The sequence below is a fragment of the Eurypyga helias genome, unplaced genomic scaffold, assembly GCF_000690775.1.
Source record: "Eurypyga helias isolate BGI_N326 unplaced genomic scaffold, ASM69077v1 scaffold12851, whole genome shotgun sequence".
NCBI lineage: Eukaryota > Metazoa > Chordata > Aves > Eurypygiformes > Eurypygidae > Eurypyga > Eurypyga helias.
Window position 1 is genome coordinate 65,284 of NW_010231585.1, and position 16,523 is coordinate 81,806.

The 16,523-nt window shown below is 45.9% G+C and overlaps 1 protein-coding gene across 1 annotated transcript in view; it reads left to right on the forward strand.

The window, feature by feature from the left end:
* The window catches only part of TTBK1 (tau tubulin kinase 1), an 89,618-nt gene that overhangs the window by 57,472 nt on the left and 15,623 nt on the right, over positions 1-16,523 (forward strand). The window contains exons 13-14 of the mRNA XM_010161128.1: positions 2,201-2,759; positions 10,899-10,922. Of these exons, the coding sequence (XP_010159430.1) occupies positions 2,201-2,759; positions 10,899-10,922 (583 nt within the window). The remainder of the gene's footprint in view (positions 1-2,200; positions 2,760-10,898; positions 10,923-16,523) is intronic.

Here is a 16,523-nt window from a genome sequence, read left to right on the forward strand (position 1 = left end):
GAGGAGGTGTACATGAGCTTTCTGGTGAAACACTCATGTCCGTTCATAAGGAGAATCGGTGTGAATGATTCTCATCCTGTGCCTGGATGGGGAGAACCCCACAGATGGAAGGAGAGACATTTGTCAGAGGGAAGGCAAAGCATCAGATCAGAGACAATGTAAACAGTTACAAAGCTTTTGGCTGGCTTGCGGTGGGAGGGAGGAATGGATCTTGTTAGGCAACATGTAGGGATTTGTGTATTCTGGGAGCTAGCCGGCAGATGCTGATCTAGTGGGTTTCATTATTTCATTATTTTTCATTAATAGTAATAATAGCATTAAGTTTTCAGCATTTGTTTGCATGTAAATAGTACATATTACACCCTGATTTTGAGGGTGGTAGGAATATCTTCTCCCAGATCCACAACAAAGAAATAAACAAAGAAACAAGAATAACAAAAAGAAGCTTTTTAAAGTATTGTGTGCTGGAGAACACAGGTTACAGGTCATAAGCCCTTGGTGCTGGTAACACCCTTCACGTCCTTTGTTACTCTTCCTCTTCCCATTGAAAGTCAGGGGATGGACTGCAGTTCTGAGATGCACTGGTGAAAAATGGCCCCTCTCCAAGAGGTAGGGGAGAGACAGGCCGCCTTCTCACAGCAAATCTGGCAGACTTCAGCCAAGAGGAACAGTCACAAGGAGACTGTAGCTGAAATGAAGGAGGATCGCAAAGAACTAGAGAGAGGAGGAGTCCCTAGTACTACCCCCAGCTTGTTAGGTACTGGTTTATTCTGGGTGGCTGGGGGAAGCTGTCATGCTTCTCTGTAATTCAGGGAAGATTGTTTGTGTTGCTATCAATAATTTAGGGTTTGAGTAACAAATCTTGGGTCTTGCCACCTCTTCTTTTTCATGCTCAGAAGAGAGACTTTAAAATAGGAAGGAAAAAAACCATTTCTAACACTCAGCAGCACTAGTCCTGTATATTCATGGATTCCTTTATTTCTCCCACTCTTCCTTGTCTACTCAGCATCATGCTAACTTAATATAGAAAATATATGTTGTCCAAAACCATATCCCTTTCTCCTGCCTTCTTCCCTTAGCTCCTGTTTTTAAAATCAAGATCTTCTTTCATCTCCCAAGTAGCTGGCATCAAGTATGGTACAAACACAACCCCACTCTGCCACACAGTCTTCTCTTTATTCTGTTTTGGACTTTTCACAACACAGACCTGACTCCCAGCACTGGAAATTCTTCTGGCTTTCTGGTGTAAATTCTTCCACTTCGGGAGTCTCTCCTATGCTGGGGAATAGATGAAGACATTGGCTAAATCCAGAGTTTCTTTAATTTTTTAGCAGTAGCTCTTTGAAATCCAGTTGTTCTTCACACACACAGTATAGGCCATTTTTCATTCTTGCTTTGCATACTTGGTGTTCCCTATTCACAACAATATATTTTTGAGACTTTAACAAATACAGCCTTGCGTCTTTCAGATCCATCAGATGGCTTTTGCTGAGATCTTTGGTTTTGCTTACAACTTCCTCTGCATCAACCTTTGGTTCATCTCCTTCTCTAACTGCCCTTTCTTCATCAAACATTTTTCGTTTTTGCTTGTAATTCTTTCCATCTCAGCTCTGACCTTCCACTGTGTTACAGATACCCAGGTTTGCTTAGCAACCCTCACCCAATAGTGAGTCACTTCACTGTTTCTCCTCATGTTTTCTCACACGTGGAAAGCTTTTCCCAGAAGAATTTGAAGGCTCCTGTGTGGTCCTTGTTGAAATCCTTTTGTAAACCACTGTGGAACTGTCATTTTCTGGGCAGAAAATGCTCTGGCTTTGTGCAGCAGAGCAAGCAGTAGGTGCAAGGCAAATGAGAAGCGTGTATCATAACACTGTGGAGACAAAAGAAGTGCCACTGGCTTTTCCAGGTGAGAAGAGAGTGGTAGAATTTACCAAAGAGGAAGGAGCTGGGGGACGCTTGTTATCATCCTGTTATCTACAAGGAAGAGAGATGCTGAATTGGCTGTCATACTGAAGCACTTTAGGGGTACATCTTTATGCCATTGTGGATTCTAAAGCAGTATTTTTGCTTAAGCTTGTCTTTCTGCAGTGTGCCAAGAAATGAGTGAGAAGGACTATACAGGTTTTCTCTCAATTCCTGTGATCCTGAACTTGAACCACAACCCTGATGTATTTTTAATGTCTTCTTGTTCTGTCTTCAGATCTCGGATGGATTTACCTGGCTCTCCGTCACGGCTTGTGTGCTCCTCCCAGCCAGCCCAGATGCTGTCCATTGACACCGGCCAGGCCGACCGGCAGGCCAGCGGTAGGATGGATGTGTCTGCTTCGGTGGAACATGAGGCGCTCAGCAATGCTTTCCGCTCAGTGCCACTCGCAGAGGAGGAGGACTTTGATAGCAAGGAGTGGGTTATCATTGATAAGGAGACGGAGCTGAAGGACTTTCACCCAGGTGCTGAGCCAAGTACCTCTGGAACCACGGACGAGGAGCCTGAGGAACTAAGACCTATTGAAGAGGGTGAAGAGAGAAGGCGCCTGGGGGCAGATGCTGCAGTCAGGCCGAAGACGCATGATGGACGAAGTCGGGGTATGCAGCCCGTGACCGAGGAGGACAGTTCCCACAGACACGAAGGACCTTCTCAAACAGTTTCTGACAGTAAACACGAACAGCAGACAGGAAGTCCAGCCCACTCCCCCCTACATTCAGCACCAGCTATCCGACAAAGGAGACGAGAATCTGAACCTACTGGTCCTCAGAGACAGGTAAGATCCCTGGGTCTGTATCTTGTTGCCTAGAATAGCGTCATCTTAGGAAACAGCTGAGCTGGAGAAGTCTTGATTCCAAGCATGGATGCTCTTGTGAAACTCTCTCTGACAGTGCTTGCAAATGTTGTTATCGCCTTAGAAGTGTTCCCTATAGCTAGTAACGTTGTCTTCTACTAAGGAGACAGTGTTATCAAGGGGAGAGCACAGGTGTGGTTGTGGGTATCTTTAATCAGTTCTCACTGCTCTCCCTCAGTGTTTTGTTAATAACCACTTAGTTGCATGGAGGTGTTGCTAGCAAATCTTCTCTGCGTAGTTCCTCAGCAGCCACAGCAGTGTATGGCAAGAGAATGTCCTCTCATCTAATCACACATCAGCACTGGGCAGGCCTGCAGCAGTGCAAATCATAAAATAACTCCCTGAAATTAAACTTTCTTCTAAATACCTAATAAAAAGATCAGAGTAACCAGCACATACATCCCGTTAACCTTACTTCAGTGACTGGCATTGTCGTTACCAGGTGTTTACTCACAGAAATGTTCTTTACCTACAGTATTTCTTCCAGATAGGTGCAGAGGGATTTTTTATTCTGTTTTTTTCTGAGATCCTCTGAAGACAAAGAAATTCAGTGTTTAGTGGGAGGTAATTTATTAGATTACCTGGAAAAACATGGTATACTGTTAGGCTCAGAATTGCTCTGTCATATCTAATCTTCATATCTCAGGCATTCAGAAGGCTGTCTGGGAGTGTTCACTGCCAGAGACAATAAAATTGTTCTCCTGAGGGCTTTTTTGTATTTGTATGTTAATGAAGATCTCTCATACACGTGGGATCCATAAGGGCAGCAAAGAGCAGGCAAGTCTCAGTTCATGCACACAGTCACACCCTCCTATGGCAAGCACTCATGCAGTCCGCTTGTTCCCCTCTGGAAGATGGTAACTCCATCTCCCAGTCCCTCTTGAGCTTATCCTCTAAGGGAGTGTTCACTGGACTGGAGCATGTTAGAAGAACATCCTTCTGCTCAGGCCTTGCCCAGATTCTTCTCTTCTCTGGATCCTGGAGAGGTACAAGGAAAAAAAAAAAAAAGACTGTTAGTTTTGGCAGCAAAACATGGATGATACAAGAAACTATATAAAAAGGATCAAAGCAAATCCTGGCCTGCCAGGCAAGGTGCTAAGGTGTACAAAGCTGCAGCATTTACAGGAAGACCAGGAACACTGACAGCAGGCACTAGTGGCACTGTCCTGCTGAGCATGGAATAGTAGCAGTATATACTTCTCATGGCAGCTGCGCCCAGTTGCAAGGTTCCTAGGTGGAGGTGTTTGCTGTATAAAGCCAATATGTTCAATGCCCCAGGTATCTAAAGATTGCATAAGCAAGAGTTGGAAGGGTCTGTGTCTGAATTTGCTCTGTCTGTACATTTATTAGTCTGGTCAGTGCAAAAAGTGCAAGATCTGGAAGATGCAATGAAGATGGCAAGATCCAGTTGGTAAGAACTGGCAGGGATGCTTCACTGCCGTATTTAGCATAGCTAAAGAAGGCTGGAGGTGCCTTCTTGGCCGTAGCACGTGCACAGTGATACTTAAAAAGCAGGAAAAAAAGGTAAATTAATGGGATGGTGGGTGATCACTGCTGATGTATTAGACAGCCTTGGTTCTCGAGCAGACTGCACATTATTCTTGCTCCTATGTTCTGAAATATCTTCTAGTTATTCCTGGGCCTAGCTTCATACATGCAGACCAACACCACACTTCTTTGGCTGGCTGGGATTTAGCTGTGCTTCCTTTGGATCCTTCAGTTGCCTCTATATACACAGCTTTGCAGTGACATTTGTATTTTTCCATTTACTGTCACATAACCAGCTGCTAACTCTCAAAGGAAAAATTACTTGGTGCCTAAAGAAAGCAGAAGCCTGTTCTCCTTAGGTAAAAAGTTGGGATATTAATAAGAAATTGACCAAGGACTTAACTAATGAAAATACTGAAGGCCTTACTAGCAATGGCAGATGTTACCTGTATCTCAGGCTTGGACTTTTCTCTGGGGTGATTGAAACTGTGATTAGACAGTGTATGTGTGTGTGAGTAAATCTTCATTGTCTTTGAATATGAACTGAGCCTTTAAAATAGGTAAAAATGCCACTGAATACAGAACTACAATGAATAAGGTCATAGGCCTTGTTGTACCAATTTGGAATCTCATTCTGGTGTCCCAAAAACTGGTGGTGATCCATTGGTGCCGGTAGAGTCCTAACTGAGAGCAAGTGGGTAATTCCTGCTCTAATGCTTTCTTCTGTTCCTCCGTTCTCTGGCTCCAACATAAAAGCCATTATTGTTACTGGCAAAAGACAGTGACCTCTGGATTGTCACAGAATCACAGCATGGTTGAGGTGGGAAGGGACCTCTGGAGATCATCTAGTCCCACCCTCTGCTCCAAGATAGATCAACTAGAGCAGGTTGCTCAAGATGGTGTTGAATCAGAATACCTCTGAGAATGGAGATTTCACAACCTCTCTGGGCAACAGAGGCTCCAGCGTTCAACCACCCTTATGGTAAAAATCCTTTTTCTTACATTTAAATGGAATTTCCTGTATTTCAATTTCTGCCCTTTCTTCTTGTCCTTTCACTGGGCACTACTAAGAAGAGTCTGGATTCATCTTCATTTTCCCATCAGGTATTTATAAATGTTGCTAAGAACCCCCTGAGCCTTTGCTTCTCCAGACTAAATAGCCCCTCCTCTCTCAGTCTTTTCTCAAATGAGAGGCGCTACGCTCCCTTCATCATCTTTGTGACCCTTTGCTGGACTGTCTCCTCTATGTCCATGTCTCTTTTGCACTGGGCAGCCCAGAACTGGACACAACATTCTGGAGGGGTGGCCTCACCAGTGCTGAGTAGAGGGGAAGGACCATCTCCCTCAACCTGCCATCAGCACTCCTCCTGATGCAGCCCAGAGGCTGTTGGCCTTTTTTCCCACAAAGACACCTTGCTGGCTTGTGTCCAGCTTAGCCTCCACCAGCTCCTGCATATACTTCTCTGTCAAACTGCGTCCCAGACAGTGGGCTCTCAGCATGTGCTGTTCCTCCCCAGGTGCAGGACTTCGCACTCCGCTTTGTTGAACTTCATGAAATTCCTTTTTGCCCATTTCACCAACCCATCCAGGCACCTCTGAATATCAGCACAACCCTCTGGTGCATCAGCCACTCCTCCTGGTTTTGTATCTGTGAACTTGCTGGGGGTACACTCTGTCCCATCACCCCGTCATTAATGGGGTTGTTAATCCGCAGTGGTCCCTGTATCAAACCCTGGCTACACCACTAGTGCTTGGCCTTCCTGGACTTTGTTTCCCTAAGCACAATGCTTTGAGCCCAGCAGCTCAGCCAGTTTTCAGTCCAACCCACTGTCTACTTATCTAGCCCGTATTTCAGCATTTCTTGTGTGAGGATGTTATAGGAGACAGTGCAAAAATCTTCACTGAAGTTGAGGTAAACAATGTTCCACCCAGTCATCTTATCACAGAGAGCTGTCAGGCTCATCAGGCATGATTTCCCCTTCGTATGTGTGTGCTGACTGCTCTCTGTCACTTCTTCATACGATTGGAAATGGCTTCCAGGAGGGTTTGCTCCATGCCCTTTCCAGGCTGACCAGCCTGTAGTTCCCCGACTTATCCTCATTTAGAGCTCAGATGTTTGTTCAAATGTATAAATCTTGGAAGAAGGATACTAAGTGTGAGGGATGGTGGTGTCCTCATGAAACTGTGTGGGTGCAGGAGGGAGCACAGTATGAACAGATGCTGCTGTGGGCAAAGTCAAGTGCAGAGGAGGCTCTGAGTAGCCTAGGGGAATTTCTGACCCAAATATTCTCACATACTAGATATCTCCCAGTTTCAGCTGACAAGAAGACAACTGCAGTGGAGCACAGACCTCATGGGAAGCCCTGGTGTAGAGAACAGATCTGTCATAAAACTATATCTTGTTCAAGCCCTTCTGTCTGTGCATCGTTCGGTGTAGCACTGAGCACCCAGCAAGCTGTTTGACGGAGCTCTTAGGGTTTACTTTAATGTATGCATTTCAGGAACATACTGATAAATCTCTGCTTATTTTTGTTCACTGATGTGCAGGTAAAGCTGTAGAAATAGCTAAAAATTAGTGGGGAAAAAAAAGATTGAACCTGCACTTCTGTTTACATATTAATCCTGACATGGGATTGTTGTTATTTTTGGAAATCATTTATATCCACACCCAGCAATATATTTTAAAAATCTGTCAAGTTCTTAAATATGCTGAGTAAATTCCCTGACACTTGACGGAGACGACAACTTACTGCTGCCTTCTGTGTTGGAAAGAAATACAGATGCTCGTACATTTATGAGTTTGAGCAGTTACTTCTGACTGTAGGTCTGTGCTCACAGGTATTTCTTGACTCTGAATCTCTCTTGCCACTAGTGCATTTGGCATTGTACAACGTGTTTTCAGACTTGCCTGCCTAAAACATGCCTGTCCAAATGATGTCACAACTAAAAAACGTAAGTGAAACAGTGGTGGGAGATCATATTAACTCTTTGTTACCTATTGGATCTATTCTACAGAGTTGAGAGAGCATTTTGCTTACACTGTGTCTTACAGTCCCATCTCCCAGAGCCAAGAGTTCATCTTTTAGAAAAGTTCCCAATGTGAAGAGGCACTGGTGTATTTTCTCACCAAGTTCGCTGTGTAGTTGCAATCACTCTTTAAAAAAATCTCCCTCGGTGCTATATTAGGCCTCTTTTCTCCCACAGCCAGGAGAATGCCACAAATGGACTTACTTAAGGCAGTCCATAACTTGAGACAGAGAGGGCAGCAGCTGTGGAGCTTAGAAGCCCTTCCCACCCATACCCCACCATTGCCATCTGTGCTGCGTGATCACACGAGGGTGCCCCGCGTGAAGAGCTGTGCTGGCAATACCGTGGGTGAGGCAGGAGGCACTCAGAAGCACATTGCACAGGCTGCCTGGGCCAGCATCACTTGGGACTCCAACTTTACCTGTAGTCATTGGTTTTCTTCTGTAAAAATTGTGCTGAGACCCTCCCTGAGCCAAGAAAATATTCTCTGTTCTGGTGCTGAGCCCACGGGTGCCCCCGTGCTCCTGAATCCCATCATTGCCTCATCTGAGGGATGCTGTGGTTGTGATGCTGCCTGATACCCTTGGGAGCAGCACAGCTGGCCAGGGGACAACCACTTCATCGACCACAGTATGCTCTTCTCTTCTTCCATTACTTGAGTTGGTGGGGATTATTCCTCGGAAAGGGACACAGAGACACAGGAGAGGGATGCCTCACGACAGGGACAGGGCTGTAGCGTTTGGGTGGTCTGTACTGCCTCTCTGGTTCATGTGGTGTAGAGCCATGGGTTGCCCCGGCTCTGTTACCTGGAGGAATTCTGATTTGCACTGAGGGCTGAAAGGTGAGCAGGGCTTTCTCTGGGTTATACCTGGGGCTCGGTGGCCTCTGTGGCCCCAAACTGTGGAGCAGTGATGAGGGAGGTGCTTGTCACACCCAGAGTACCTATGGACAGCAGGAGGAGAGGACAGAAACTACAACTTCACTGGCTCAGAAAGAGTCAGAAAGAAGAGAAGCTAGGCTGAAATAATCAAATAGTGGGTAGAAGCAAATCACAGCAGGCTCCTGGGTTTGTAATCCTGAGCAGAAGAGGTGGGCTGAGGGAAGAAGGTGGCAGGAAAAATGAAATGTGAAAATGTGTTATGTGTCTTGGATCCTTTTCCTTTCTACAGCACCATCTGGGCTGCGCTAAGGGGACCTGAGGGACCATTTCTCAGTGGTGAGAAATGGGCATTTGCAGAAGAGGTGCAGACTCCTATTGCAGTTCCTCAGTGTAATTCCCGCTGAGCTGGTCTTGGTGCCTGCTGTAGATGATGCGATTCTTTGACATTCAGCTCCTCCAGCTTCCCTCCACATGAGATGAACTTGTCAGCTGATGGAGAAGGATGCATGTAGAAATGGCTTCTGCCCCTTACGCTTTTCAGATTCAGGGTCCCTGTCCATCCCTGTGTTAGGAATAAAAGATCAGCAAAAAGGTGATACTGCAAGAGAAGTAATGCTCATATATGCTCATTATATATATACAGGTCATAACAATCAAAACCTTAAGCTCAGTAGAGATTCCTAATTACATTTTGCATCTATAAAATATACTGAGCTCTATTTAGGACTTCACGTGAGAGGTGTCATACTGCTCCTCTCCAAACAGAGCAGAACAGGCCTGATGGAAGGTCTAGCCTGATGGCTGCCAAGGGCAAAGGGGTAAAAGGGGGCAGCACCTCCAGCACTGACTGTGTAAATTCATCATTAGAGCATCAGTGGAGAAAAGTGGGGTGTCTCTAATCTCATCTTCAGCCCAGAGGCAGCAATACCTAAGTGCACTTGCTGGTGGGGTGTCGCAATTCACCCCTTCATGGCCTGGGCAAGGCCCTTGGTTCTGTGCTGTAGAGTGGGTGGTTGGAGTGATCCTTATGGATTTGAGAAGTCTTTACCATGTGGGGACGATATCTGCATACGATATGCTGAGCCCAAACATGGAGCAAAGAAGTAAAAATAAGAATTCCAGTATACTTAGCTGTGCAGCCTACAAGCAGTACACCCAGAAATGAATTTCTGCCCCATCTATACAAAGAAGAGATGATTGTCTTTATGAGAAATTAGAGCTACTGTCTAGAATTTCTTCGTCTCTCTCAAATACTCCGTATGACAGCATCACATTATTGCTGTCTGGGAGTCTGATCTGTGCAGTGACATGCCGTACGTTTAGGGCTGTGAATAATCGCTTTTCACATTTAATGCCCACCGCAAGCTGAGTAGTTCTCAGGCGCTTATGAAGGTAAGATACCTTGCCTCAAAGCACTGCAGAGATATTGAAGGTGACAGGAAAGAGATGAGACTGGATGTTGTTCAGCTCTTTTTTCTCATATCATTTGCAAGGGCAACATCTCTAGTAAGGTACGCAGAGCAGTGTTACCTTAAGAAAATACAATATTGCCTTTTCCCATTTCCCAATTACATTTGGAAACCTGCAGAGACTTCCTGAAATGAAATGCAACACAAGGAAGGGAGTGGATTTTAAAGGAAAACTGTAATTTCAGGATAAATGGTCTGGTTTTGGAAATTGAGGTTGCTGACCCCTGTGAAAGCACTAGTTTCATAGCAGAGGTAGAAGGGGGAGGAAGGGCTTAGCATTTTCAGGGTGAAGAATCTGAAGTCATTGCCGTAATGCCCCTCTCTTCCATTCAGTGCATAAAGGGAAGGTAGGGACTGCGATCTCATCACGGCACAAGCTGTCCTCTGTGAGTATACTTTCCTCCCTTTCCTGGCCGTCCCAGGATCACAGAAACAGAAAAGGGACCTAAGAGTGCATCTTCTCCTCATGTCCTCCCGTGACTCTGTGGTTTGAATTTCTCTCTCAAAGGAGAAATATATTCTGCCTGCTTTTCCAGCTGCTGCCTGTCCTCCACTTACCAAATCTGGAAGCATTAACACTCCCCCTGCAGGTACTCAATATAAAAGCGCATCGGGAGGCCAGCAGTGTAAGGATGAGAAAGGGAAAGTCCACTAACAGCTCCCAAAGTTGCCTTGGCAAATCCCTGGAGCGAGGTTAATAAGACTCATTGAAAAATCCCCTGAGAATCCCTCGCTTTTCAATACACAGGATCATTTTAGCACCGGGTGTTTCGCCTTTTCTCGTACACGTTTCCAAGTGTGTTCAGGGTGTCACTTGTATGCAAGATGTATGAATAGCCTAGTGCCATGTCCAGATGAGTGATGCCAGAGGAACAGAGAGGTGAGGCATGTGGCCTGAAGAGCTAGAGGAGGGGACTGACGTAGCCGAGCCTGGCACCGCTGGTGTCACTCGTGTCCGCGTGTGGCTGGGGAGAGCGTGGCAGGCCCCCTGTAATGGCAGTCTTCTGCGGTGCCCCTAGGATCCCCGGGAATTTATAGGGACAGAGCAGTAAGTAAGCCCCATGTAGAGCAAAAGCATTTTTCATCCGCCAGCGAAGATGTCTGCAGCATGCGCATCACAAACCAGGGGCGAGTCAAGTCTTTGCCTGACACCTTTTCCTCCACTCTTCTTGGTCTTTTTCAGTTGGAGGAGGACAGGCCTTCTCAGCACTCCCTCCCGAGGTACAGCCCCTTGAGAAGACTGGCGTCCTCCGTTTTCTCCTCCTCAACCCTGGAGACAGAACACTACCCTCACGTTGGTGGCACTTTCATACAGCGCAGCCGTTCAGCGGAGAGCAGTCCCGTGCGCATGCCCCACCGCAGGCACATGCCCCTCACGGCAGGAAACCACAGACTCATGCCTTCCGTACTCCGCATTTCCAGGTCCCAGCTCCAGCAGGTGTGGGCCCGCTTCACACACAAAACATAGCCTGTTCAGGGAAGCAGCAGCCTCCATAATGCAATAATAGATCCCACCTGCCCACAATGTGTCACCACTTAATGCAATATTGAATCCCAGACAACACTGGCCTAAGGTACTGTAACTTCCAAAGCCCCTGCAACCAGACCCCACAGAGACCGAAAACTTCTGCCTTTCTAAACCTCCCAGCAACCTGGGCGAGGGGCGGCAGCACGGCCGAAGATGAGAACGCGGATGGTGAACGTGTGCTGTGTGACAGAGGCGGATGCCAGGGCTCATCTCAGAGACTTGCTCGCGCATCCTGCAGCCTTGGGATAGGAAGTGGCAGGGGGGGCCCCCAGCCGCAGACATTGTCAAATTGTGACTGGAGCGGAGAGACCGTGGAGGTATCGGCAAGCATTACCTTCCCCAGGCAAACTGGTTCAAACGTCTTCGTTGGTATCTTACACCGGGTCGAACCTGTAGGCGGTTTTGCTCCATCTCAGTATAGGCAGACTCCCACTGGAAGCTCACCTGAGGCAGGACCTCAGGGTTTGTCCCTCTTGTGGAGTTACGATCGTGTATCTCTTTGTTGCTTTGGCTTTGGAAATCCCCTTGCTTTTGTTGCCGTTTTGGTTTCCACCCAGTGACCACGGATTTCTGTCTCTCTGGCTTTGCCTCTGTTACGTGGCAGTGGGCCTGTTTGTCTGCTCTCCACTCCTAAGCTGCTCCAAACCTACCTGCCTTCCCCCAGAGGCACTGACTGTCAGGAGTTGGATAGCAAGGATTTTCTTACTGATCCAGCTGTGTATTACGCTGTTTCTAAATTCAAGGAATTTCAGGCACCTGCAGCTTTTCAGTGGCAGAGCAGCCCTGCTTCTTGGCCTTGCTTGGAAATGCCTGTGATAACAGATCTCACTTGAGAAATACACTGGCCTCGGCACGTGGTATACAGAGCCCCTGGAGCCCCTGTCCAAAACTGACTTAAATCTCAGAGAAAAAGGGAGATCAAAGTTAATTTAAATTGTCCTAAGTATCCTTATTTTCTAGGTTTGCAGGGATATGCCGCCCTTCTCAGTAGAGCTGCAGCATAAAACAGCAGGCTGTAGGAAGACCTCCTGTAGTTAAGTGACTGTAGGAACTGTCTCCTATTGCAACGAGCCTTTGGTCCAGTCTTCTGGGAGAAGCGTCAGTATGGATGCTAAGGGTAAGGAAGAAGGGGTCATCGCTGGTGCTCAGGGCACTAGGAAGGTGCGAGTCCAAAGTGAAATACTCTGCAGAAGGTAGATAAGTGCAGGATACAGACAAGAAAACATACAGAAAGCTCAGGCAGACGTGACAATGGCGTGGGATGTCTGGGTGTTGGAAAGAAGCTGTGCCACGGCGGTATTGCTGCATGGGTAGGGTGTTTCCAGTGGAGTTACGGTGAATGCTTCCTTCCAAATACCGACTGTGGTAGGTACCTCTGCCCTGCCTGAGGCCCTCTTACTATCAGATTCTCCCTTCCACAAGCAACCCTAGCCAGTTGCAGCCCCAGCCCTAGGGGTTGGTGCTTTCAGAAGCTCACAGGGCCTGGCCCGGTGGGTCTGCATGCCACAGGCCATCCTCCGGCAGGCTGGGCACGCGCTGCCTGCCGCTTGCCCACAGAGCATCCCCGTGGGTGTGGGCATGGGGGTGCAGGGGGCAACACACCCTCCTCGAGAAGCTTCAGCACAGGCATGACCAGTCTCTTCCCACAGTCATTGTTCTGTCGGTGACATCCACTTCTTTTGATTTGTCCCAAGAACGTGAATGAAGAGGACACTTTACTGCCCAGCCAAAATGTTTATCTGCAATTTGTTGATCAGGTTTATTTTTAAAAAACACACTGGGCATTGCCAGAAGTACTTGGACTGAATTAACCAGTACCCTAATCCTGTTTGGCAGTTCTTCTCTTGTTAAGCACAGAAACCAGGAAAAGCAAGGCTTTGCTTTTCTCAGGTTCATGGGAAGGGATGATTTCCGTAAGTAGTCTGTGCTCGGGTGGGGTTTTTTCCATGTTCAGTGGAGACTTTAATAGAACAGCAGATTCCAGAGAAAATGGAATTTGTGAAGGAAGTATATTTAAAATCAGTAACTCTTAATAATTTTTAGTTCATAGTCTCCGAAACACTGGTGTTCACTTTTCAAAGTCAATTTTAGGAACTAAAATTTCTGTTGTTCTGTTTTTTAAAAAAACAATTTTTAGTTTCACCAGTGAGAAAAGGGAACAAGCAGGATAACTGGGTATTTATAAACAATAACCTGCCTGTTTCAGACAAGACCGAGGCCTAACCAGTAAGAGCTCCGTACATAATATTTAAAGGGCAGGAATCTATCTAACACTACTGATGATGGTTATATATAGATGTGTTCTTCCCAAGTAAACTTGATACTGTTTTTCTGAGTTCAGAAGTCTGGTTGGTAGAGATGGTTGATTTATATAAACCTCAGTAAGAGCTTCTTCTAGTTAAAATTACTGATAAATTGAAAACCAGCCAAATTAACCAGACAAAATATGTTTATATGTTGGTATCTCTTACAAGAGGGATGATTCTCATTAGGACTCCCCATCTCCTGCCTATGTGAGCACTATTCCATGCCTTTAGTGGCTGTCAAGGAGTCCAAAAAAATCACTGAGGAGCGACAGGAAGATGGGTGGCTCCACAGAAGAATACTGGCAGGCCAGCTCTGCAGAAGGATCTGGATCACTTGATAAGTTGCTTGCATTGATACTAATTATTGCATTCAGCCAGGGACAAGGTCATGTTTTGAGTATGAATAATATAGGTCATGCACAGAGTGGGAGAAATCGTGCCCTGGGAGGTGCTGTCTCCCAAAATGAGGTGGGAATTAGGGGAAATAATTAGCTGCATGCAAGTTGTCATTATGCTGCTATAGCCAAAACCCAAACTTCCTTGATGTATCAGCGTGAAAACGAAGATGTGAGCAGAGGGATCTCTCGTACTGATGAGATCGCTGCCAGACATCACGTCAGAGTCTGTGTGGAAGCTTTTTTAAAAGATTTTCAGAACCTTCAAAAAGGAGAAGTGGTAGCAGAGTTGTTTGATTCTGTAAAACCTGCCTTGTACAATGAGCTTAAAGAGATGCAGTCTGTCGTTAAAGACTAACGAGTGACGTGATTGCTGTTAGGAGTGCCTGCCTGAAGAGAGCCAGGCGGGTTTTTTTTAGCTGCCAGGCAGAGATCGGTCTGGGTGCTGGAAGATAAAGTAACAAAGGCCAGACTAGAAGTAAGATGCTAATTTTAAAGACATAGGTCTTTAAGCTGCTGAAATACATTACTAAAAGACACTGAATTCTTCGCTGTTCAGGTCCTGTAAGGTGGGATATTGCTTTCTAAAGCATCACTGTTAAGCCAGCAAATTTGAGCTCTATACTAGAATAATGGGACATGTGGCTGTTACCTGGGTTTTACGAGAAGTTTTATTTCATGATCAATATGGCTTTTACAATTTAATTCTGAACAACTTAACTGGTGCTAATGGCTGGAATCCTGATGCTACACTAGTATGCAAAGAGTATTAAAAATAGTCAACTTGCAGATTTTTTTAACATCTACATCTAATGTTGTAATAATTACTATGGAAACCACGTATTGTTGAGGAACAGTTGGCAAATTAATGTGAAAATAGCTCTCTTTTTATATATATGGAAATGTAATAAATTAATATTAAAACTAGTTACAGTGCAATTCTCAAAAACCTCTGTAGGTTACATTTATATTGCATTTATTTATTGTGTTTCCTTTATAATGACTGCAATTATAAATGTAAGTACATTCGAAGTCGGTTGTCAAAGAAACCCAGCTAGAAGGTTCAAAGGAAGTGACAAGCAGCCGTTTCCCGTTGAAGGCTGTGCTTCCGTGGCCAGGTTAGGGGACCACAAATGTCATTCCCTAAGAGGTACCCTCCTACCCCCACCCCATCCCATCCAGCCCTTTCCCTGTGCCTCTGCCGGTATTCATGTGGCTGCAGGGACCTGCATGGGGAGGAGCAAAGTTGTTTCCAGCTTTGGTTCGCTGTCCATTGGCACAACTGACAGCACGGGTAAGCCAGGGTCAGCAGGGAAAAAACCAACTGATAGGTTGTTGACACGAAAAGCAATCATGAGGCTCTGCGCTGAAAAGTTAGTTGTCCTCGTTAGTTTTCCTTTTATGTTTGATAAGGTTCCTTAAATTCGTCAGCTGGGGAAAGTCAGTGTAAATCAATGCTAGTGAAATGAAACTCCTTTTCAGCATCAGGCTCTTAGGCAAACTGTGTTCATCAGAAGGGTCCAAGAACAGGGTTTGCATCCCGAATGAGATGTTCTTGGTTTTACTTCCCATTGTACATAGGGCTTGTTCTCTTCAGAATCCAAGATGAGGATTGATGTGAGGACCTGCCATTCCTTTACGATACAGAGATCATTAGCATCAGAAGAACACGTAGCTGTTGCTAGGATCTCACTCTCTACTTCAGTGAGCAAATGCACATCAATTGTATATACCTACAAAAGCCATCTTTTTATATCTCGCTCTCTTGCCTCCTTTCACTTTCTTTCTGTGCAGAATGGGACACGTTTCCAATTTATCACTCTCTTCCCCAGCCTCCTTCCCACAGGAAGGAGCTAATGAGATGTGATTTCTGTGAAAACTTAACTTGTAAATGCTTGGGCTAAGCTAGCATGAATTGGGTAAATGTCGTTATGCCTGCACACGTTCACTTTCAGTGGAGGTTTTGGTGGGAGAGGGGTGGCTGAAAAGAAGTTGTACTGACGAAGGTGCAATTTTGCAGCTGCCAGTGCATCTGCTCTAGGAGTATCCTGTTGATAGACCCACGTTGACAGAGTCCCTGGTGTCAGCCTGACTTTGTCACCATTTCCATACTTTTTTGCCAGTGTTGAGGGGCAGGTAAGTGGAAGAGTCATGTTTCATCACCTCTTTGTTTACAGTCTCTTTTGGTACAGCAATGTCAGAATGTAAGGTAGAAATGCCCTGTAAGACAGCCATATGGGTGATACAATCCCATCCCTATGCTACCTCTTCATGATGAAAAGCCTCTCTTGCTCTTCCACTCCTCATCTTTATTGTGGGTCTGAACCTGGACATTGTGGTGGTCAGGGCTGCTGCAGGACTTGCTCTGAAAGGGATAAACTGGTTCAGGAATTGTATTTGTAGGGCTCAGTGGCTTTGTGGTTCCTAGAGACTTCCAGACTGGACTGATGCTTTCCTTTCCAAATGACAGATGACCTTTTCTCATCTCGTTTCCTGTAGTTTGTGTGGTGATTATTTAAGGGTCCCAAGGGCAGAGACAGAACAGCCCAGCTCTCAAATCCTGGATCCAGACCATTTTTCAGGAGCGTGTAGG